The sequence below is a fragment of the Dysidea avara genome, chromosome 5, assembly GCF_963678975.1.
Source record: "Dysidea avara chromosome 5, odDysAvar1.4, whole genome shotgun sequence".
Taxonomy (NCBI): domain Eukaryota; kingdom Metazoa; phylum Porifera; class Demospongiae; order Dictyoceratida; family Dysideidae; genus Dysidea; species Dysidea avara.
The window spans coordinates 24,550,377-24,576,320 of record NC_089276.1 but is presented as its reverse complement, the minus strand read 5'-3'; the positions used below and the strand labels follow the sequence as shown (position 1 = coordinate 24,576,320).

The 25,944-nt window shown below is 37.0% G+C and overlaps 3 protein-coding genes across 8 annotated transcripts in view; all 3 read right to left on the bottom strand.

The window, feature by feature from the left end:
* Positions 1-325: 325 nt before the first annotated feature.
* On the bottom strand, positions 326-17,434 carry LOC136256102 (protein KRI1 homolog). Of its 2 annotated transcripts, XM_066049035.1 has the most exons (18): positions 17,305-17,434; positions 16,908-16,978; positions 16,124-16,229; positions 15,916-16,006; positions 14,015-14,069; positions 13,856-13,896; positions 13,639-13,720; positions 12,679-12,857; positions 9,634-9,757; positions 7,384-7,479; positions 6,529-6,613; positions 6,081-6,233; positions 5,194-5,282; positions 4,738-4,852; positions 3,818-3,948; positions 3,701-3,765; positions 3,370-3,462; positions 326-608 (listed from the first exon to the last, which is right to left on the bottom strand). In XM_066049035.1, the coding sequence occupies exons 1-18, from the start codon at positions 17,384-17,386 to the stop codon at positions 434-436; spliced, it is 1,833 nt and encodes a 610-aa protein (XP_065905107.1). In that variant the 5' UTR covers positions 17,387-17,434; the 3' UTR covers positions 326-433. The 2 variants fall into 2 exon arrangements, with proteins under 2 accessions (XP_065905107.1, XP_065905108.1); XM_066049036.1 differs by lacking the exon at positions 326-608 and having other exon boundaries at positions 3,366-3,462.
* A 388-nt stretch (positions 17,435-17,822) lies between these two features.
* LOC136256434 (uncharacterized) lies at positions 17,823-22,414 on the bottom strand. 2 transcript variants are annotated; one of them, XM_066049390.1, is made up of 2 exons: positions 22,301-22,414; positions 17,823-18,868 (listed from the first exon to the last, which is right to left on the bottom strand). In XM_066049390.1, exon 2 carries the CDS (start codon positions 18,866-18,868, stop codon positions 18,023-18,025), a length of 846 nt encoding a protein of 281 aa, XP_065905462.1. In that variant the 5' UTR covers positions 22,301-22,414; the 3' UTR covers positions 17,823-18,022. The 2 variants fall into 2 exon arrangements, with proteins under 2 accessions (XP_065905462.1, XP_065905463.1); XM_066049391.1 differs by lacking the exon at positions 22,301-22,414 and adding an exon at positions 22,132-22,202.
* Positions 22,415-23,794: 1,380 nt separating this feature from the next.
* LOC136255775 (rab3 GTPase-activating protein non-catalytic subunit-like) overlaps positions 23,795-25,944 on the bottom strand; it is a 56,005-nt gene continuing 53,855 nt past the window's right edge. For all 4 annotated transcript variants that reach the window (XM_066048667.1, XM_066048665.1, XM_066048666.1 and 1 more), the window contains one exon: positions 23,795-24,048. In XM_066048667.1, coding sequence (XP_065904739.1) covers positions 23,884-24,048 — 165 coding nt within the window. In that variant the 3' untranslated portion in view covers positions 23,795-23,883. The remainder of the gene's footprint in view (positions 24,049-25,944) is intronic.

Here is a 25,944-nt window from a genome sequence, read left to right as displayed (position 1 = left end):
CATTATTTTCCCTGGTCAGTTTAATATGCAGATCCTCCAGCTAAGTAAATGATACAGTATGAACTACATGCTGCTTGAACAAACCTAGTTCCTTGGTGCATGCACATGTTCCACTGTTTGCAATTGACCCTGTAGTTTCATAAGTTTCTGTTGTAATGATTCCTGTAGCTAATAGCTTAGCTCGTAACTTTTGCTTACACGTACTTGTATTGCACATGTGCTCTGAGATCTGGGTCTTTCATAGTTGAATGGTTCATTGTTTTGTGGCAACTTTGTTGGATGTATTGTACACTGTAGAGGTGCATAACATAACTATTTGTACATGTTTCATAACAGATCCCACTGTACTTCAATACATTTTAAATTATATAAGTACATATTGCCACAAATAATTTTGTTCATTGACGACGTGTGTGTGCGTGTGTAATTGTCCTCAAGTTGAAATTCCATAGGCTGCTAATCTATTAGAAGAGAGTTTATACCGCATGTTTCTTCGTTTCCGGTGTTTAGACATTGATTTAACCATTGAACTTCTTCCCTTGGAGTTTCCATGGTTTTTAGACTTTCCACGTCCTCTATTCTTTGTATCATTATCCTGTTCCACTGGTCTGTGGTAGTAAAATAACAACATGATTAATTATATAATAACACAAGTGAAAGGAAAAATTAAGAATTTTAAGTTCAATTAGGGATCACAAAAAAGGGAGGTCACCAACACCTCATACAGTACTGTATTACTAGTAAGGACCACAAAGGTTTAGGAACTTTGGGCATGGCCCATGAAAAACATCACCCACCCTTCAGATCAACCTGAAACGCTTTCAACAAGTAGCTAAGAAATTAAACAAGTTGGATGTTATGCTACTTCTAAAAACCAGGCACCCATGCAATTAATACTAAATATATAGGCAATTAATTAACCACATGTGTAATTTAGTTTATATTCATGTTATTGTTATTATTAATAGACGTTACATATTATACTGTAAACTTTCTAATAAACACGTGACTCTTTTAACACGTCACAACGGTGACTGAATGTATTGTAGTATATGGGGAAAAGTGCAAATCACTTCATTGCGTCTACAGTAGACCAGCTACAGACAATTCTGCAACAAATTCTTTTAACTGTGGGAAGTAATGTGCTGCAATTGAGAAGTCGCACCCATGCATGGTTCTAGTGGTGAGTTATTGTCTCAGCTGCATTCACTGCCCAAACTTTTGTATGGGATTTGCAAGAATCAATCACCGTTGAGACTTGGTGCTGCACAAGCCTAATTTATCATTTTTCTTTAGTGTGCATATCATCTATTCACCCAGATAATTAGATTTGTAAATACTGATTTAGCATATTTGTAATTCGGTAATTACGTTGCTGCTAAGGAAGCGTAACTATAACAAACCACTTTAAACCACAAATTATGCATTGAAGTATCTTCTCAACTGTTTTATAGTGTGTCTATTGTGTTTTCTTGTGCGAATTGTATAGAGAAAGTCTTGATTCCCTTCATTTTTGTTTGCATAAGTACAGGAAATACCTCCTTTCAGCTTTTTTTAAAAGATAGAAGAACCGTCCCTAACGGCACATCCATCCACCACACTGTAACTCTAAGCTAAGATGTTCTATTTAAAAGGGTTTTGCCTACACTTAGTCATAATAATTAGTTAACAAACAAGTGCACAAGGATTTTCAACTAGAGTAGGGACCATAGTACATCCATAATAAGTACTGAAACAAGCTGGAGTAGTGCCTGATACTAAATCACAGTAAATAGTTACTGTATATCCCTACTGTGCATTTCAATTATGGTATTTTGAGCACAGTAGGGATTGGTACTGGAATCAAATGGTACGGTAGTACCGTTTAAGTAGGGATGCGGGTGAAAATTTCGCTCGCCGCCAAAAATTCCGCCTTTGAAAACTATCCTAGAGACATCTTACGAGATGAAAATCACCTTTATGGAATAGTATTAGTCCATATAATACATAATACAGCATTAAATATAACCAAAATACTTCTAGGTGGCCGGATATAGAATTTTTAAAAATCGCCAAAATTCGAATTTTAGTCTGACTGCCTGACTGACTGACCACAGTCGCAAGCCTAGAGGCCAAATGAAGCAGCGCATGACCACCATTTTACGCCACAATAACAAACTCACCAGTGCGGTGTGCCTTTTGGGGTTCCGACAAGTGTGTGCCCTTTGCGCCTTGTCTTTTCTTTTATCTTCAATCAGGCTGCTTGTCTTCTTCATCCAACGAAACCATTATTGAGGCGTTAATTTTCCGTATCAACACTTTCTTTAAGCAGCATAATAGACGCCACAAGATTCTGAAACGCTACTGTACGGTATGGAGATACTGGTACTAGATAGCCACCTGTATCTTCATGATAGGTCACAGGATCACGCCCATTCTTTATTCTACGCATTATCGATTGAAACCACGATGACCACACCCCTTTTATGCTAGCTGTATTTATAATGGAATAGCTAGTGACCACACACCTTCAAGTTGGTAGGCTGACTCGGGAGGCTCTAATACTCAATCGAAGCCATGAGACCACACCCCTTTTCAAGTGCACATCTTTGCAGGCTAGCTGACTAGAGATACTCTAATACAGCAGTCACCCTAATAGAACAGTCACATGTTTATAGCTAGCTGGCCCATGCATATGTACATGGTAACCTGTGCAGTCTCTTCATCCACTTTGCTCAATCAACCAGGTATGGAACGATGATCCTAGTTGCTATACACATGCAAGGTGGACTTAAAGGGACAGTGTCATGTATGTCAACACAAACATGTATTCACATGCAGAGAAAGTTTCCAAAAACCATGCAAGTTTGTATGCTTTAACAAAAAAACTAAACAAACTAGTATATTAAAAATTATAAATTTAAAAATTAAGAAGGGATCCAAGTGATAAAAAGTAGTGAAACAAGAGATGAACGATGGTAGCTATTACAGCATAGCTCGGTGGGAAATCCCTACTTTGGCATTGAACACAATATAATTGCTATACCATGCCAAAGTAGGGATTTCCCAATAAACTATGCTGTAATAGCTACCATCGTTCATCTCTTGTTTCACTACTGTTTATCGCTTGGATCCCTACTTCATTTTTAAATTTATAATTTTTAATATACTAGTCTGTTAATAGGATTGCCATTTGAAAATGAGGACACCTGCATAATCTGGACACTTGGTAATGATCCCAAAGAATCTCTTAACAAGTAAACTGACCTGGAAAATCAGGACAACTTGGATAACCAGGACACCTTGGATAACCAGGACACAGTTCCAAGGTGTCCTTAATACACAGGTTTGCATCTGTATAATAATACTTAAGGTGCAATAGAAACTCACTTTCTCAAAGAGTTCAGTATTTTGTGCTTCCATGATACTTGTTTTGACATCTTTTTGTATTTTCTTACATCTCGCTTTTCTTCATCATCAGATCTGTACAAAAATAATATCAAACACATACAGCCATAATCATAAGCTACTGTATAGTCTAGGACCCATTATGTAAAATATAGCCTCGAAAATGAAGTTATCCAATTGAGATGGCTACTAAGTGAGGTTTACTAAGTGAGGTTTACTAAGTGAGGTTTGTGCAAAAACATATGTGCAAAAACATATGCACAAAACATATGTGCAAAAACTGGAAATGTGAAAGTAGTAGCTACCACTTTACCTAAATTGTGACATTTTCTTTAGTGATACCCATTTATTAAGCTCCTTGTCATCACATGTCAAAATCTGGAAAAAAAACCAACCATGCAAAGAGTACATTTAAAAAACAGGTACATACCTCATCACTTGTAAGGCCAAAATCATTAGCAACAACTTTTCTATACTTAAAGCGACAAGGAACATCCACTATCAGATCTTCATAGTCTAGCTTGTAGTACTCATCAAAGTACTCTGAGAATGATTGGTCATCTATAGAAAGTGTAAAATCATCCTGCAGTGATCTTACATACCTGTACTGAAATTTGTAACTTTATTACAGTACTGGGATTTTCAAGTCTGTTGTCCTATCATGATTATGCATGTGCTGACAAAGGTTGGTGACTGTAGGCTATTCACGGTTGTCAACACAATCTCAACAACACGGGGAGTAGTAGTTACACCACATTTACAAGTTCCCATAGTAACAGGGCACACAGTTATTCGAACTCTAAATCTGCTGTGTTTTTCCAACATGCGTAATTTACAGAGGACAACGGACTTGAAAATCCCAGCATAATTAATGCATAGCACAAATTATATATTCTTCTGTGACTGTTGACAGTGTTTCTTACTGTACTTGTATTGCAAGTGACGAGTACTGGGAAAAGTACTATACTATTTCACACACAAATCGTAATATTGTAAACCAGTTCAACTGAATCATATATACACCTGTAGCACACTGGTAACCATGCAGTATTAAAATTACTCTCTGAAGCTGCTATTCCAGTATCTTACTAAAGCAACAAATGATAATGCCCACATGAGCATGATAAGAAATGCTGGAAGTACAGTACTCATCTACATGGTCTTTTCAAATGCTTACTGCAAGTGGTTGAATCTTTGTTAGAGTTAGTCACGCATCAATTAACCCAAACAGCACATTGCCAGGGCACATTGCATTGGCATGCTTGCACAGCCAAAAATGGCACCTGATAACACTTCAAGACTACACACATTCAAATCACACCAACAACTACAGTACATTGGAAACATTACCAGGGTTAAACTTTGGCTTTTTCTTTTTAACAGCTTTAGTGAACTTTGATAATCGCTTTCTCCTTTTACCAGATACACGTGATGTAGTTGTTTCTTCAGTGTAATCAGCATCCATCTGTGAATAAAAAAGCATGTGCTAATCACTGTTTGGTAAACACATTGTGAGTATCAAATGTGCTATATCAAAGCTTTTGTTCAACTATATTTTAAGTACAGTGTGCAGTATGTAAAATGTGAAAAACTTTTCTATAATGGAGCCACTGTAGAGCCAAGTTGACACTTGACTTGTCATGTTGCAAAGTACCCTTAGTCTTATTCATGTAAAACTAACCAACACTTTGCATGCACTATCAATGTGAGCTCTATACGTAAATGCTAAGCAGTCAAATATAACTCCAAATGATACCCATGAAGTATACAGAGAGATAATGAGTACTGCAGTATACTATAACTAACATTAAAACCAGGATCTTCACAGTGAGGACCCTCGTCATCTTCATCTTGGTTGCCAGTCCAATTGTCCCAGTCTTGATAATCATCTAATTCTATGCAAACATACACACACTCAACATTTTGTTAGTAACAGTCGCAATTACATTGAGAGAGAAACAACCCTATTCGGCTAAAATTCACTACAATACTCCTGCAAGTATACTTTCATATTATACTATCCATGAAGAGGCTAATTTAATAGTATACATGTACTTACAAGTTATAGTGTATAATCAAATTTTTAGTATCGTTTCACTGTTTACTGAAGTGATTAAAACATTAATTTTTTTCCAAATGTATTGAAAAAAAAACCGAATTATAATTGTGAACTAGTCCAGTTTTTGCTCAGTAGGTCACATATATTACTTGAAAATGATGACTTGGTAGTACTGTCTAGATAATACTTTGTGCACTTGGATAATGCTTTCAATGAGCTTTTCTAGAATTAATTCTAAACCTACTGGCTGACTATCTAATGCATCCATGCAGCCAAACATATCATGATTTTCAACTATGGATAATGCTGTAGGCTTAGTTTCTCCACTGTTCGACATCATGTAGACACGTTGGATTCATAGGTGTGATTTTTTGGGTAGCACATCAATGGCTTTTTGCTGGGTATTACACACATGTATGTTTGTAATAACAGGAATTGTTTGTAACTTCTGTAGTGAGATGACTGAACATAATAATATTATAGTTCATAAGATCAAAAAAAATAAGCTGCAAATTTTATGACACATTAGACGCAATAGTTGATGCACACACATGCACACATACATATATATATATATATATATATATATATACTGTACAAGTTGTTTACACAATACCAGTAATATTCTACACACCTTCATCACTTGGAAAAATGGGTTTTTCTGTCTCGTCATTTTCATAGTATTTCTCCCCAAAAACAGTAGACATTCTTTTATCATACTGATCAGGATCAAAATCAGTGACAAAATCATCTTCTGCGAATCCAACCATTTCGTTACCAGTAACAGCTAGAGTACATGTAATAACACACTGTGTATCATACTATCCATTCATAACATTAGTAAAATACACTGTATCCACTTTACAGTATGGCCTAATGTATTTCGTAGACTGGACTAGTACTCGTGGACTGGACTCACGGACTGAGCTGGAAACAGCTAATCCAGGCATTATCTATCTCTTGCAATGCTGGAGACACCACTATCAAGCTACATGTACACAACTGTTGGTACTACTCTTCTTTACAGCAAGTCCAGTCCGCAAAATACATTACGCCTTACAGTATAATGTATAAATCATTACATTTTAGTTTGTCCAATTTATCCATTATTGCTTCTCGTTTTAAATTCTTTAACCTTTTCAATTCTTCTTTTCTCTTTTCTTTCTCCTGCATATAAACAAAACATGACAAGGCAATACAGCTAGGATATAAACCGGCTACTATTGCTACAAAAATCTGTTTCAAAAATATCATTACCACTATATCAGTGTTTCACACAAAACAAGCACCTTCCTTTTTGGACTTAAACAGTAACAAGCATGTCACTGGATCACACAGATTACATGCACCTCATACGCGTATGGATTGTACAGGGTGTATAATATTGTAGGTACGTAAACATGTATACAAATACAGTACATATGCTCAACAACTATATTAATTTTGCAGATGCTGGTATCATTAAAATTATGTCCCAAGTAGGGATGGGTGGTATTGCACTTTTAAAGAACGGTACGGTATTAGGAAAAATACATTGGTATCACTAAATACCTATATATTTTACACTCTTATTAAAACCATGGGTAAGCTATGATTTGCACTTATACCCACATTGTGCTATTAGTCTTTTAAAAGGAACAAATGAAACAATAATATTGTGCCACATAGTATATAAGTTTTGAAGTAACTATCCCAAAAAGTAAATAAAACCATTGTGAATATTTCAACACACATAGCTCTGTGCTTGTCCACAGCATAACATGGTTGTATGGGGCTTGACTTCACATACGTATGGTCACCACTAAACCACCAAAAATTATTACTACTGTACATCAAATTCGGTATTCGGTATTTTTAGAAAACCACTTTGGTATCTGAAAAATACCTTTATTAACTACTAATACCTAAATACCTCCCAACCCTAGTCCCAATTGTACCTTTTCTTTTCTTGTTTCTCTTTCTTTCCGTTTAGTCTTTCGTTTAGTACTTGTAGCTCTAACAGAACCACTAATAGTACGAGGATAACTAGCAATCTGCAAACAAAATAGTAATTTGATCACTTACAGTATATGAATGTGATTAATTAGATTAACAGAGACAGGAGTATTCTATATAGCAGCATAAAATACAACAGTGTGTATAATACCAAGTTTGCTGACATCCTTAAAAAAATACTATATTGAACCCAAAATAACAATCAAGTATTTATATGTGCAGCTGTACACTTACAGTAGCACTATGACACAGTACAGTAGTACTACTGTTTAGTAGGATTCCTCCCTAAAATGACGGGCACCCAAAATTCTTCTGTTACAAACCATCATAGAAACATCATGTGTAATGAAAATCACTTTTACAGAATAGTTTTAGTGCATCTACTGTAACATCAAATCCACTATTAAAAACAAGAAAACGCTGACAATGGTAAGATATTGGATTTTAAAAACATCAAAACTTAAATTTTGGTCTGCAGCCTGCCTGCATGACCACAATTTCAAACTCAGAGGCCAAACAAAGCAGTGTTCGTGTCACAATAACAAACTCACTGATGGCTTGTGCTTTTCTGGTTCCAAAGAATGTCTGCCTTCTGTTCTTTTTATCTTCAATTACATGCTAATCTTCTTCATGCAAGTAAAACCATACCTAGGAACTAATCTTCTGCATCAACATTTTCCTTAGAGGAATGCATTATGAAGCCACAAAATTATTTGAAATGTTTTAGCAACTGTAAGTGGAGTAGATACACATCCACACTTGTACAACAATTGCATGGACTGACCACACCTACTAAATGAACAGAAACCACCACTTTGCTCTTACTATAGCATGCCATGACTATGCCCATTAATGGTCTACTGTAGCTGCAACAAGCTGTGGTTTTGCTGTAGAAACTACGGTAGATGTTGCAAACCACACCCCTCACATACAGTAACTCACCCAAAAACAATCAGGAAGATCAAGACATTCTAATAAAGGTATGGTGTATATACACTGTAGCATACAGTAGCATATATATTAGCATCAGGTATATGGTAGATGACAGCATCCCTAAGATAAAGCTAAGGTATAACTATTTTAAAATGAAGTACAAGTGATAAAATATAATGATATGAATGATGGTAGCTACTACAACATAGCTATGTGGGAAAATCTGTTCAATGTCAAAATAGGGATTTTCCCACATAGCTATGGCAGGGGCGGATCCAGGAGGGGGGGGGGGGGGGCTTTGGGGGCTGAAGCCCCCCCCCCCCCCCCTTCCTATTTAGGCTTTACTTGATCAATGTGCTGAGTATTATAATGAAATTTTGTCTTAGCATAATTATATGATCACTAATAATACAAATACTCATAAAACCACCTTATAAACATCTTTCCAAGATATTATCAGTGGATTTATGCTAAAAGTTTATGCAACAAGGACCCGGATCAGCATTGGAGGTGTACAAGATTGAGATACTCTAATAGAGCAGTCAGCTAACTACTCTAATAGAACATTCACTGGAAACATGTAGTTGGTTCTATTATGGAATCAGTTTTTCCAAATCTGCCTGCACCTATACATACAATGAAGTGCATTGGTATGTTTAAAGGGCTTCATTCATCTACTTATGTAGTTAATATGTATGGCAATACTTAATTCAGGTACACAATTTCCACTGAAAATGCTCAGATTCAATCTTGTATTGTTCAAATTTCAAAATTTTCCACTATCAACATTATTATTCTAACATACTGTACACCTATTCAGCGTAATTTTGAGATGGGTGCATCATGTACTTGGTTGTCTGTACCTACCCAAACTTTTCCATTAGCAAAATGCTTCAGAGAGCCATACCTATAATCTAAAGACAGTATATAAAATATCTACAGGCAGAAAATATTATGAATTTTATGTGGAAATGTCTCCAAATTGCAGTATTTTAGTATCTATTTATCAAAATTTTCCTGGGGGGGAATGCCCCTAGGCCCCCCCCCCCCCTAGTTCCAGCATGCTTTGCATGCTGGGAAACGTGCTTCGCACACCTCTACCCAAGAAATTAGTACCTTGAGTTAGCCCCCCCCCCCTTTATAAATCCTAGATCCGCCCCTGTATGGTGTAGAAATAACTCATTCATATGTCTTGTTTTACTACTTTTATTGCTGGAAACCTAATACTAGGGTATGTATGCTATGCATATGTAACTAACAAATTCAGAATCCGGTTCTTCAAATCTAAAATTGTATTTACGCTCAAATTTTTCTTGTTCATCAACTGCCCTTTCATCTTCTGATTCTGCACTGGATCCAACTATCTCTGAATAGGTTGGAATACTAAGGGAAAACAATGTCTTATTTAATATTTAAATAACAAATGCACTGTATAATGGTACACACATGGTAACGACATACATGCATACATACATACACACATACGTACATACAAACATACATCTTATGGTACGATAGTACTGTATAGTAGGGACCACAAAGGAGTAGGTGTGGTCCACGAAATAACATCACCCAAAACCAGCCTCAATTTTACCTGCTGACAATGAGGCAGTATTGGTTAGGTAAAACTAAGCCCGAACAAGCTTTCTTATCGACCCAAAACACTTTCAGCAAGTTGCTACGGAATTTTTATTTAACAGAATTTTCTACTGACTGACTGCCTGACAGACTGACTGCCTGACAGACTGACTGATGCCTTCAGACAAGCATAACTCGATAATGGCTAACGCAACGGGCTTGATTTTTCACTGTTTGCGTCACTTCAGCCCAAAAGGTGCCTTTTGGCATACCGCAGTACGTACAATGCATTCTTCATGGATTTACCAGTGTCCTCCTTTGTGTCCCATTCATCCTTGCTGACAGTGAAAAGTGTAGATTTGGCGATAGCATGTGATGGCTTCCCTTCGTAACGGAAATTGTCCATATTTTTTATAGTGGCTATTTTGATTGCAGAAGTGCTTTCGAACAGTTCTCAATTCGTACTGCTGTGTAACGGGTTGAACACAGCCGACAACAAAAACATAATGGATACTTAACTTTTCAGGTGATAATTGATATAACTGGGGTGCGTGGCACCATTTCTTTCAGTATACATGGATTGCAGAGGTGCTTTTCGAACACTTCTAGATCCGAAATGCTGTGTAATGGGTTGAACATAGCTGACAACGAAACGTAATGGCTACTTCACTTTTCAGACATAGCTTGGGCACGCGGCACCATTTCGGATGCAGTATGTGTGGGTTAACCAGTCATAATAATAACATTTACAAAAAAGTTAAGGAACAAGTACACAAAAAATTTGGAATTTTCAACTAGAGTAGGAACCATAGCACATCGGTAATAAGTACTGAAACAAGCTGGAGTAGTGCACGATGTTAAATCACAGTAAAACAATAAGAAGTGTTATATCTCTACTGTGCTCAAGATACCATAATGGAAATGCACAGTATAGGGATATAACACTTCTTATTGTTTTACTGCGATTTAATATCGTGTACTAGCTACTCCAGCTTGTTTCAGTACTATTTATCGATGTGCTATGGTCCCTACTCTAGTTGAAAATTCCAAATTTTCTGTGTACTTGTACATACATACTTACAATACATACATACATACATACATACATACATACATACATACATACATACATACATACATACATACATACATACATACATACATACATACATACATACATACATACATACATACATACATATATAAATACATACATACCCTGTACACTTTCACACCTCAGATCAAAGGAGCCGCCTGGGCTACATTTCGTATGTAGTCCAGCTAGCCAGGCTACATACGAAATGTAGACCGGGCTACAACTGGGCAGTAATTATATAGATGTTGATGCTGAAATCAATTGTGGGGATCGATTAATATTCACATGATTAGGATGTACGACTTGGATTTCGCCATGAAAACCACTCAGACGGAAAGTATATTGCTATCCTCGCCATCCTACGAGTTGAAAAACGTTGGGCTAAGGTGAGAACTAGCGCTATAGCTGATCATTTCCACACGTTTTCAAATATGGACACGCCCCCATCACGAAGCTACCACTCTGCATGAAGTAACCACTCTACAAGCAAGCTTACCTATCTAGGCCTTTAGTGAACTCCATACTTTTCCATAAACAATTCAATAGCACTGAATAAAAGATTAAACTCTCGTAACTGAAATTTTCTGTGATATATCTAGGATACGTCCAATCATCGTAGCCAGACGTAACCAGAACGTACTACTAGCTGCTGACCCATAATCAAAAAAGTTTGGTATGCATATATAATACATCCAGTGGCTGCACTCATAATGGCTTGGGTGATTGTATAGGCTATCAGCCTAATCAGTGTTACATATTAGCTGTAACACGGGGCATTCAGGCTTTGTCTGATATGTATGCCCTCTGCCCTAGGGCAGTCAGGCATACATACACTGTATCAGGCAAAGCCCTCCTGCTCGTGTTACAACTATTACATACATCATGCATGCATACATACTGTACATACATGTACATACATGGGCAGATCCATGCATCAAACCAACCAATGCACATATCCTGAAAAAGATACGTCCCTACAAACATGGGAACATGGGTACCCAGTCCCTTTTTGCATGTAATGTTCTACATTATCGCTTGTTCGTACTGTATGTTTCCAGAATAATAAGGAGTTTTCAAAACCATATAGTTTACACAAGGGAAGGATAATAAAAGACAAAAGGTGAGTATACAAGACTGCAATGCAACTTTTTTGTCAGACGTACACTGTAGGCCATGTGTGTGTATGTTTGCACATGCGTAGTTTTAAAAGCACGTTTTACATAATATGTCACTTAAGATTAACAGTGTTTATAAAGAACATTGGGACACTAGCATTAGAACATGCCTACAAGTTGACAGCCAATTTCTATGATTTTATAATATTCTTGTGGTTGCCGTTTTGTACAGGGTAAACAGTAGCCATATAATAAAATTCCTTGGACAATAGCGAACAATATGTTATATGTATAGGGAACATTGTGAGCTCGAGATATGGTGTGTGTGACTTGGTCCCTGAAGAAACAATTAAGGATAACTAAAGGACTATACATAGTGACTGTACGTACAATAGTGACTGTACGTACTGTACAATAGTGACTGCACGGACTGTACAATAGTGACTGCACGTACACTAAAAATCTCTGACTATCATTTTAAATAAGATCAAGATCTGTACTGTGAGTCCACATACCACTCATCTTTATCTAAATATTCTTTATTCAGAATATAATCTCTAAGAAACTTTTCATCTTCTGTCAAATGAGGATCATTCCAATATCTCCTCAAAGCATCAAGATCTTGTTTGTCTTTACTAGGAAGTTTATTCTTTTGACCTTTTATCCATCTCAAATAATCTTCTTCATCTTTTTTCTACAGACATACCAATTGTAAAACACTCAATACACCTCCACTCTGTACACCAATGTTGTAACATATACAGTGTACTTTAAGGTGGCAAGTCCAAGGGTGATGGTGTACACATCATAAGGGCACACAATACAAATGAGGGTACAGAAAGATATTATGCCTATTGGAGGGTAGAGTACAGAATGCTTGAAGAGTTCATTGGTTTCTGGTGACAAAGTACTGTTAGCACAGTAGAAATCAGAGGAGTTTGATCACACATCATAGCCCTATGACATATGCAATTACACAATAAAACATGGTGCCTGAAATTAGCTGTGTGCATAATGTAGTGCTTGTTTCTTGAATACAAAAATGCTGGGCAACTGAAAGAAGGGCTCTGGTTATCAATATCAATTTGTGGAATAGAATATTTTATATCGATATCGAGGTGTCCAGGTTGAATGGGTTGAAATTTTCTACAAGAAGTTTGACGACGTGTGACCAACCTCCTCTGTACAAATTCCAAGTCAATATTTGCACATACATGTGTACAACAGACCTACACGCACTGTAGACCTGCTACAACCATGTACATGTGTATGTAAACTACACATACATGACAGAAGTCACAGAACTGGCACATGATTCTACAGGGTGTCCCATGACTGTTCTATTAGAGTATTTGATCAGTTACACTACTGTTTACACTAGTAGTTCCTCCATAACATCACTAAATCATGACAATGTATAATGTAAAGACATGTGCTTCAGCAGTATGTACATATTGTATGAGTCAAAAGCTTACCTTTTCTTCTTTAGTCTTTACTCTCAGTGACAGAAAATCTTCATTTGTATCATTGTCAGCTTCAGCAATAGCACTACGTACACTACAGAGCCACAACAAAAACTTATTGCAAGGGTATACAGACTACGCTACAAGTAATGCAGTTGTACACATAAACATGCATGTATGCATGCATGCACATGCACGCACGCACAAATATACACACACACACACTAACTTCTGTTTTAGTTTTTCTTGTTCTTCAGCATAAGACAGCGTCTACATTACAATGTTATACATTTATATAGCATGTACTGCAGAAGTACGGCAAGTCCCATGCCGTGTACCACACTCTGTGTCACATCATCATCACTGTATATGCATGCATGTGTATTACCTTAGAACTGGTTGCTTCATCATAGTTGTCTTCACTGTCACTGATAAAAGCTTTACTGTGTATACATAGACAAAATATGAAGTAAAATACATAACAGTACATATATAAGCTACACTTATCAGATACTATTTACACATACGTAGTATACTCTGTATACAACTGTGTTTGCTATTATTTATACACATTAATATTGTTCATGACTATAAGTATCCTAAAGTTGCAGCAGAAATAAAAGTGCACCCATATAAATTTAGTGTAAGTGTGTACATGTATTCTCTTGTCAATCCCTCACAAGTGATGTTCTTCAAGCCTTAGAATCGTTAGTAAGTTCTCATGGTTCTTCATTGGTCTGATTTTTGGTTCATAGTTTTCACTAATTGGCATGGGGACTACTCATGTTTCCATGACAACATTTGAGTTCCATGTCAATTAATGAGAAGTTGAGAATGCATAAATATTTGATAACAATGGATTAAGGACAATCAAAATTAAACCCTATATTGTGACCGAATTTTGGAAAACCGTCGGTATACGCACAATAGTACTTTTGTAATAAAACGCATTTAAAAACTATGGGTAAAAAAATGCAAGCTCCAGAAAAAAAATTATGCAAGTTTTTATTGCCTCACTGGTGGGCGAATTAAGCCGCCAATGGATAAATCCTGTGTATCATTTTGTTCGCCTGTTCATGGGGAGTACAAAAATCTTTGTTTCATCTCCATACATGAAAAGATTCCAAAGTTACAGACGTTTGTTTACGTTGCAGTGATGAAAAAATTTGCCGACAATTGTTTTTCAGTGAATTTGCCTTCCTTCTCGAACAACGAAGCATGCCTGGGGAAAAAACTATACCTTGGTGGATGCACAAATTCATGGCGAATACAATGAACCAAGATACAATTCCGTACGTGATTGTATCAGTAAGTTATGATAGTTTATGTAAGCGCCTGTAGATTCTTTTCTCGATAGCTTCTGTACATATCAAATTATTTGCTCGTCCAGCTGTCTAGTGCTGTATTTCCAATGCTGCTTAACTTAGGAAGATGAAACTTGGCTAGTCCATTCCTCTGTCCCTGTAGAAAACAAAGAACAAATAAAATGCATTTTGAAAATTGTGCGGATATCGACGGTTTTCTAAAATTAGGTCACATATTATGAAAAGTGGTTTACAGTATCCCGTAACCTTAAATGAATTTTTAAAGGAATTTTACTTGTGCACTCAAGCAATGCACAGAACAACTTATCAGCTTCCAAATCGGATGCTACTTTTACACTAAGACTGATGTATGTAATAGCACAACTTTATACATCCAAATGCTGTACATGTAATGCACCATAGATAAGCTGTCAGATCATTAAAATATGTACACTATTTAAGTTTTGCACGCAATACCAGAGATTCTATTCTGATTTGCAGTAGAATTATGGAGTTATAATGCAATGCATACCATCTAGTTATGTTATGTGTAATGGGATGGTGAATGTAAATATTGATGAATAACACAATAGACAAATTAAAACTTTGTAAAAAATGCTTGAACAGAACATAGTTAGGAACTCTAATAGAGCAATCAGGTACTGTTATTCTTCAAGCCACTGCAGAAGAATTTGTAACAATGATATATTTGTTACAATAATAAAATATATTATATACTCAAGGTAGCATGATTTTCATGTACTGTAGGTACATGGCATTGATACAGCCCTACTATGTTTCTCTCACACACTGGCTACACATTTTGTATTAATGCAGGCATAGACACCCTCACAACATAATAAAGTCAGCCATATAGAGATGATGTTGCCTGTCAGAAAGCAGGTGAAGTGATACACCCATTAAAAAAACAAATTCTAGAACATAGAATTACTGTATGTCGCATGTACAGACACACCCATTTTACCTTCCTTTTTCAAGTAACTGATTTCGTTCATAGTCTTTCAGATATATCGGCTTTGTTTGTGGTACTTTGTTTTTCTCACTATCACTCTCATCTAAACAAACAAATTTGTACACAATAAAAATTAATAAAACATTCACAATTTACTTCAGATGTCCATTCTCAATTAAATAAACAAGTATTTGCATCTGTGCAGTAAAGATTTACTGACCTTCACTTGCATAAAACTTAGTAGAATGACTGTATATCTTGGGACTTTTGTCTTTTAATAAGGATAGAGTTTTTAGAAAGTCCTTGTCATTCACAGCAGTCACTCCCTATAAATTGAGTTACATATATCAATAGCTACTGTATGCAATTCAATTAATTCGAGAAGAAACAAATAAGCAAAGCAGCTGTGCTTGGCACATGCGTTTCCTTGTTGATGATGTAGTACACTACTATCAAATGCCTATATAATCAGTAATTTACATATAGTATATATATACCCTACTTGAAATGTCTACATGCACTGTCATGCAGGTAATATTGCCGTGTACCTAAATGAATGTTTAGCAATACATGACTATATTATACGTAGAGGTGCATTATCTAAGGACATGCATGTTAGTTACAGTAAGGGCTACGTGTTTGTGACACGCACATACCAATTGTGTCTCTACAATGCACATTACAGCTACACACAGGATGACACGCAAATATGTGTGGTACAGTCATGTTGTAGGGAATATGAATGATAACATATACAGTATCAAGGTTGGGAGGCAGGTACTACATGGACAGGTATAGCATGTGCCATGGCTATTATCTGGTAAGATATGGCTAATGTGGACGCACAATCATACATACGTACATGTTACAGGTATACTGAATCTTTACATATTAATGGTATCAAAAAAATATATGATGGTACACATAAACCCTATAGTGTATCGCATACAGCAGTACAACACAAATTTTATAGTTACAAGAGATTATGCATTGTAAGTACATACATGTGCAGTGTCATCTTCTATCTCCGATGAGCTGGAATCACTGTCACCTTCGTCTCCATATTTCTCCTTCACTGCAACAATAGGTTACAGTACACCATTGTCACATGGCATTACAATATAAGTTAGCGTCATTGTTAGAGATACAGCAGCTCAGTAGTGTGCTCCTCAATAACATTTCCCAGGAGTGAAATTTTCAAAATTAATAACAGTAGCAGTCAATACCTGGACACATAAACCAGGTCATTTCCAGGCTCCAAAGCAAATGTGCTGTATATTGTGAATGTAGGGACTTGTGAGAAGGCTTAAAGCGAATACAGGGAGGAACGTAACTAAAAAATTACCGTGCTTGGCCAACGGGTATTAAATCAACGTTAACTAGTGTAATTTATTCACTTACATTTATTTAATTCTTCACTTTTCTTCCATTTGTTATATTTTTGGGCATAATTCTTGTTTATCGTCAGTTTAAAATCACTCATGGCGAACTCCTCTAGCTAGCATTCTTTTATTGTGGGTTTTAGTTTTGATTACCCAGATCGATTTGGCGGCGCCCGTCCCTTAGACAAGTACACTGTTTAGTTACACCCTACACTGCATAGCTGTGCCATGGCCAGAAGTCGAGAGATATGGTGTGCTTAAGACTAGTGTATATACTTGCTAGGCACCAGCCTATTATGCTTTTAATTTGGCCTATTATGCTATGCTGCAGTGCTAAAAAATTTTGCCTATTTTACTCACAATTTTTGCCACAGTTCCAATGTTTGTTACTTTCTATGATTAATGATAAACTTTGGCATATTAACAACTGGCTAAATGTAAAAAGTACTTGTTGTGCATTAAGAATTTGGCTGCATTGTAAACTATAATAATGTGCAAACAAAATTCTTGTACGGAAAATGTCGCAAGTCATTTGGATCAAGTAGTACTATTAATTTTACACAACTAGAACCTAACATTGTACATCAATTAAAAATACAAAGCACATTAGCACGCACATTGAAGAACTTAAGGTGTGTGTATTCTACATTTACACTAAAATGTTGTCTTAAAAGTTAAAAATGAAACTGCACCAAAGAATAATAAACATCACAAAAGACAACCAGTCTTTACTGTAGTTACTGAGGTGGGTCAGAGTCCTCTACGACTGTGTCACATGTAACTATCTGAGGCAGCTGTACAACCATGGGGTGAGTATTATCATCATCATCATCGTCATGGTGAATAACAGTCAGCGGTCCCAGCATGGCTTGATTTTTCTTGATGCAGCTCTTAACATGTTTTGTATAATTGGACAACATAAAACTGCGATCTTTTCCATACAACAAAACAGCTTTGTTACACAGCAAACACATTATTGTAGCCTTCAGCCTCTTTGTTTCTTCACTGTCACCTAACTCCATGACGTTAATGACATAGTGCTTGTGTTCTTGCAGGAGCTTTAGATCTTCATTATCTTCTTGTTTCCTAGCCCACGAGATGAGTTGCCGTTGAAGGTTGGCACTAACTGTGTCCATGTCCAGCTTTTTTAAAGGTGTGAATGAACTTCGACGACGGTATCCTTTCTTGTGGTGTACTACCTTAGCATGGGCAATTTCTTCTTGAAACCTTAAAACAAACTGGACAATGCGTAAACGATGTCCTGGAGGAAACGTGAACCTCTGCTGGTATATCATTTCATCAACATACTTGGGGTCCTGAAAAAGTTTATTCTCAGTAATGAACTGTTCTATCTGCTCAATGGAATTGCCAGGCTGGTTTGATACATCCATACTGGCAACCACATCATGCGTATCAAAACCAGATATCAAAAAGCAGTTCACAATGTACACAGGAAGTCTAGCTTTCAAAACATCAACAAAACTGGGTGGTTCACTGTGAATTTCTGTCTCACATGTCTCCAGCATGGGTTCAATTATGGCCTCCTCCACAACAGGTTCTTCCATGATATCTCCAGTTGCCATCTAGATGAAAAAACAATGCGTTATAATCACCAAAATTTGACACAATTACTAAGACATTAAATAGTTTCTGTACAATTGATGAGTAGATGTACTTGCATGTCCCTGGACAGATATTTAGCCAATATTATATAAGTTGTTCAATGTTATACTGGAGATACAGAGCTACAACTGTTGAAATTGCTCTTCCTTTTATCAAACAGTATGGTAGTACCGTTTAAGTAGGGATCCTTTTGAAAATTTTGCGTGCCACCCAAAATTCTACTTTTAAAATCATCATAGAGACATCTTAGAGGACGAAAGTCACCTTTACAGAATAGTACTAGTCCATATGATATATAACACAGCATTAATTATAATAAACACTTACAGGTGGCCGGATATACAATTATAAAAAAATTGCCAAAACTCAAATTTTAGACTGACTGCCTGACTACCAAATTGATCACAGTCGCAAGGCTAGAGGCCAAACGAAGCAGCACACAGCCACCATTTTACACCACAATAACAAACTCAACAGTGGGATGTGCCTTTTGGGGTTCCGATGAGTGTAGGCCCTCTGCGCCTTGTCTTTTCTTTTATCTTCAATCAGGCTGCTTGCCTTCTTCTTCATCCAACGAAAACAACACTTTCTTTCAGCTGCATATTTAGCTAGACGCCAGAGAATTATTTCAGAGCTGGATTTCAGAAGCGCTTCAGTCCTGGCGCTAATATAAGAGGTGTACTAGCTGCAACTTCGCAATTGGGATCCGTTCGTGATAGGCTTGCGACTACACCCATCAAATAATGATAGAGTACGAGACCATGCACACCTCTTAACAGCCTAGCTATTTACTTAACAGTAAACAAGATGACCTTAAACGTCTACACACTCCTTGGATGACTCGAGATACTCTAACACAACAGTCATGTAATAGAACAGCCACAAGTTACACTGTAGCTACATTTAATTAGCTGTGCTATACAACAAAAAATTAAACTAGCTGTGCTATACAACAAAAAATTAAACAAACTAGTATTTTATAAAAAAAACTAAAAATGGAGTAGAGATCTATGCAATAAAAAGTAGTGAAACAAGAGATGAATGATGGCATCACAACATAGCTCGGTAGGAAAGTCCCTACTTTGGAACATTAGCTCTATTATTTTGTTCAATGCCAAGTAGGGACTTAACTACCAAGCTATGCTGTAATACCATCATTCATCTCTTGTTTCACTACTTTTTATTGCATAGATCCCTACTTCATTTTTAAATTAACAATTTTTAAAAATACTATAGATTACAGTTGTACATGCACTAATTTATTAGAATATTATTCAAAGCTACAGGGTAAAACACGGCTATTACATAGTGAAATGGTTACTGACAGGGAAAGCGTAAGTGGCCACACACAGTATAAGAATCTTTATTTAGTTCATCACTCAGTGAAGCCTAAAGATCCAGTTTCAAATACTTGGATTAACAATGTGAATCAAGTGCCTTTATCGTACAGTCAAACTTGTATGTGTGTATTAATTGCCATACTGTAACAGTGTATGGATCTATATGGACCATATAACCTGTATGGACCTTAGTGATTTATAAGGAAGAGCAGTATCAACAGTTGTAAATAATAATGGTGTCTGCAGAATTGTTTGAGCCGCATGCACACAGTAAACATCATGCCTGGTGTATTACTGAGGTATGCAAGGCAAGTTATAGGGATGAACTGGCTCCTTAGTGGCTGATCAAGTGTCACTGCAATAGGCACTGTACTACGATCTGAGACCACAATCAAAGCTAGAGGTCAATGAACAAGGCTAATTTTTCACGAAGAAAAATGGACAAGCTGTTTTCTCAGCACGGTCAAAGCTTTGCAAGCAAGTAGTGCATGAAAATAATTATAGCAAAAACAAACAGAACCAGGTCAGTGGTCAAGACAAAATGGTCAAAATCGAAAATCAATCTTGACCGGCTTTGACCATGTATGTTGTAGTATTGTCTGTTGGAGTGACACCCCCCCTTGGCTGATATTCAACAGAAACTACTGTACATACTGTACAGAACTGATTGTATCCGTGCATGAATACTCCATAGAGAGTAGTCACGAAGAAATTACAAATGAGGCGCTTAAAATACATGTGGTAAGAAGCCCAATGCTACAATACAAAAGTATCACGTTTTCGTTTTTTCCATCAGACCTGGTACAGCAGCAGCCAATTCGTGGCTATGTGGTAATCACCAATGGATGGGTAATAGCATACTAGAAGTACAACCTTGTAGCTGGTCTACTTTCTGATATCAAAATAGAACGCCCATCTGTTCGCCCATGCAAGTCATGATATGGCGGGTACTGCGGTGAATATTTCAAAAAGAAGACCAGCTACTCCATTGTGCTTCTAATATGTCATTATCCATTAGTAGACTATTGCCATACTGCCACGAATTGGTTTTTCTCTCTACCTCTGGTGTCAACAAACTACAGGCCAAAACATTCTTCCACGCATTTCTCACCATCACAAATGCACTGAACAGCCACTTAATGGCAGTTTGCTAGTCGCCTATCAATGGAGAATAAAGTACTACTGTACAAGGACAAGAGCATAATTAGTATGGTTTCTGAAAAAAAGACCATGGAGCCCGCCAAGTCGCTACACAAGATGAAGCGTTCTACTGCTACGTCAGGAAGTTGACCATCTACGAGTTCATGTTTTTAGTATGTTCATAGGTGGTTACCACAGTTACAAAATAGTTGCTCCTGTACAAAGTTTGTGAAAAAGAACGAAGATGCAATTATTTTCTATTGCACCATTGGGGCTTTATCCACATGTCTCAATTAAACGACGCATTTGTTCGCACAGAATAAATAGTAAATAAGAATCAACACAAAACATACCAACTGCATGTCATGGGCAGTGGAGAAATATTGCCCTTCAAGCTTGCTACACACATTGATCAACTCAAAAAACCAGAACCAGTATGTAGTTTAAGGAATGTAGTTACTCACTGGTGGTGTTTAATTGTTCGATTATCAATGTGCAATTTGGTCATGGTTTAGTTTGGCAAAACCACGTTTATACAAATACCACACGAAAAGAAAAGGCGCATAGCTTAACACGTGTCAATGATTTTATGCCAATTCACAAGGCAGAATATCGTCGAACTTCACGAACTAGTTGATGAAAGTAATGAACGCACACAAAACGATCTCAGAATTTGAAATCAGTCAAGGTTTAAGTCATAAACACCACGTCAATCAGGACGAGTCACATAAATAACCTCTTACAGTTGAGCTTCAAGTGATTTGGAGAAAGTAATATTTCGCTAGAAATCCTTCCTTTTGGAAGATGATACGTCAGTGGTGACAAAAATAAAAAGGAAATACAGTAATAATTGAAATCCACTCGAGAACTGGTGGATTTTTTGAGCGCCTATACCAACATGACTCAACTCACTTGTTTTTCCGTCAGGAAAGATGAATAATCTCTGTTTCGAAGCGACTAGGTTGGATGTGAGACCTGCGTTTGATCGATCACGTGAAATTCCTATTTAATTATGGTACCTGTATGCGTCAATTAGAAATACCGCGCAAATCAATGGGGCCTGTAGAAATCCATACACTGCATTTTGAATACCTCTATGGCCCAGTAAGGGGCTCTATAATCTCTTCATGCAGTGCAGCTGCAGAGGCACATGTACACTTTGGAATAATATTATAATAATGCGGTACAGACCATGAAGCAAATAAAGCAACACATAATTCAGTATGTAGGCCTAAGGGAAGAACATTCCTATTTGGGTGTTGCCTACTAAAATAATACTTCATCCCAGTCAAACCATATTACAAAAATAGCAACCAAAGCATCTCATTTATTTAACTTTCTAAGACATAACTAGAGTAACTGTTCTGTTAAGGCTTCTGCCTACATCACCATAGTTCGTTCCATCATGGAGTACACAGCATCAGTTTGGGAAGCATCAGTTTGGGATCCATTTCAACATGCAAACCATAGAAAGAGTCCAACATAGAGCTGTTATGTCTGATTATGACAGATTTAGTAGTGTATCCTGTTAGAAACTTTAAACTGGCCCACCCTTGAATCAAGACATTAACATTAGCAGACTGCAAACTTTTTACAAAGGAATCCACATTTTATCATACTTCTTAACCACACAACATTCAACTAGACACCACCACCCAGACCACTTCATCCATCCAAGTATTTGAACCAGTTAGCTACTATCAGTACTCAAGAATAATTGTCAACTGGAATAACTTGCCAACCTCAGTGATTGTCGACATATTTACTAACCAATTACTAGACACAACTTAATATAGCTGTACTGTAATCATGTGTGTTATTCCTTGGGGTGTTATTTGCTCCCTGGGAACATCGGCATGCCGTCTGCCCGGTGTCAACAAATAAACGAACATTAAGATTAGCTAGCTATAACAATCACCAAAAACAGGATTCCACAACCCACATAGCTAATTTGAATGATAGTATAGGTTGGAATGTGGCAACTAGCTGGTGATGTGATAGCTAGCTAGTATGCATGCAGTACTCGCAAGGTATAATTCAAGCCCTGCAACAAGATTCTTTCTTATTCTGTTTCCATACATGTATATAGCAAAAGGACTGAGCAACTGAAAGAATATCTAGATATAATATTCAAGCAGTATACAGCTCCAGAGAAAAATTGTAAGTTTGTACTTGATAGTAGTATTATGCACATGCATGCAATATACAATTTATACATTTGTTCTTCTCGCTTCTGTAGCTACACTATGTAGCTACATGCAAACAGCTCTAACACTCCAGCAGTACAAACATCAGTATACAGCATAGTGTGTTACCAAAAGTTACAGTGTACTTGTATTATCAACTATTGGTGTTACTCTACATGAAAGCAGCATATACAGTACATTATAATATATTCATGGCATATCGAATAGAGTTGTCAAGGTGGTATATTAAACTGTATAAGTATAAATAATGATGAAACACACCATACAAATGACAATAAAAACCATGTTTTATCTAGTAGTACAGTATTGAACAAAGCTTATCAGTTGACTGATCATATCACTGGATGTCGTAGTTGATTCAAAATGACCACTGATGGTATGCAGGAGACTCAGTACATTGTGCCAGGTGTACTTACTCAGTGGAAAATGTGTAGGTACCTGTATGTTGCCAGCCTAAATTTGGTATAATATATCATTGTATTATATAAATCACATAGTCACAACAAACTGACGTACACTGTACATGTAACACAACCAGTATACAGTACTAGTATATTAAAATTATAAATTTAAAGGGATCCAAGTGATAAAAAGCAGTGAAACAATAGGCAGCGCAGCTTGGTGCGAAATCCCTACTTTGGCATTGAACACAAAATACACCTGTAATTGTTATACCTGTACCATGCCAAAGCAGGGATTTCCCACCGAGTAATAGCTACCATCATTCATCTCTTGTTTCACCACTTTTTAATGCTTGGATGCCTAGTTTGTTTAGTTTTTGGTTAAAGCATATACAGGGATCAACCCAGAATATTAGGCTACACTGTAGGGGGGTAAAGTAAGCCGATTTGGATTCTAGGGGGATCTGGAGGCATGCTCCCCCTGAAAATTTAGGTGTAAATATACTCAATTTTAGTGAAATTTTACTGTGATGCCATTGTACATTGACCATTCGATTATACAACTTTGGGATCAATTAAACCTCAAGGCTTTAGGGATAAACCTAGGGGAGGGGGGGGGGATAGTTAACCCAGTGTGACCCCCCCCACCCCCACCCATAGATTAACCCCCTGGGTATGCAAGCTATAAACGTATGACTGTTCTATTAGGGTGAATGCTGTATTAGAGTATCTCAAGTCGGCCTACAAAAGTGTGTGCTTGCTTTAAAGGGTGTGTGGTCATTATGGCCTTGATTGATTATTAGAGTATCTCAAGTTGGCCTACCAACTTGAAGGTGTGTGCTCACTATTCCATTATACAGCTAGCCTTAAAAGGGGTGTGGCCATCGTGGTCTTGATCAATAGATTGATAATGGGCATAGAATAAAGAATGAGCATGATCTTGTGGCCTATCGTGAAGATACAGGCTACCTCGGTACAGTAGCATAGTCTAACTGCTTTAAATAATTTTGTGGTGTCTATTATGCTGCTCAAAGAAAGTGTTGATATGGAAACAAGTTTCATTGCATGAAGAATACAGAGGAACAATTTGATTGAAGATAAAAGACAAGGTGCAGAGGGCACACACTTGTCGGAACCCCAAAAGGCACATCCCACTGGTGAGCTTCGTAAAATTGTGGCCGAGCACTATTTCGTTTGGCCTCTAGACTTGTGACCATGGTCAGTGAGTGGAGTGAGTGAGTGAGTGAGTGAGTGAGTTGAGTGAGTGAGTTGAGTGAGTGAGTTGAGTGAGTGAGTTGAGTGAGTGAGTTGAGTGAGTTGAGTGAGTGAGTTGAGTGAGTGAGTTGAGTGAGTGAGTGAGCTGAGTTGAGTGAGGCAGACGAAATTTAGAGTTTTGGTGATTTTTTTAAAATTCTATATCCTGTCACCTGTAGGTGTTTACATGTACAGTGTAAGATGGACTAATATTTTCCGTATGGTGATTTTCGTTGTGTAAAATGTTTCCAGGATGGCTTTTAAAAGGCGGAATTTTTAACGACACGCATTATTTCGGCCGATTCCTACTAAACAGTACTACCATACTGGTGGTGCCATCTTCTTGCCATTGAATACTGTAAGTTTGGTAAGTAACTATACAATGGATCCATAAGCCTTCAGATTGCCACAGCATCGATGAACATCCCCCTTATTAATTTCATTTACAGAAAGCGGATAGATGGCATAATTATTCAAAGACTATACGCAACTTATATATACAGTATTCATCATACCCTATTCCAGGCAAGCCAGACTCAACACGGGTTAATAAACTTGGCTTATTCACACTACTGCAACTAACACAAGCCAGACAGCACGTGTGCCAAACAGTACAATGAGTTACTGAACAACAAGTACACAATAAATAAGCTAGAAATATTTAGGCGCTTAAGGTTACGGTATAGTCACGGGC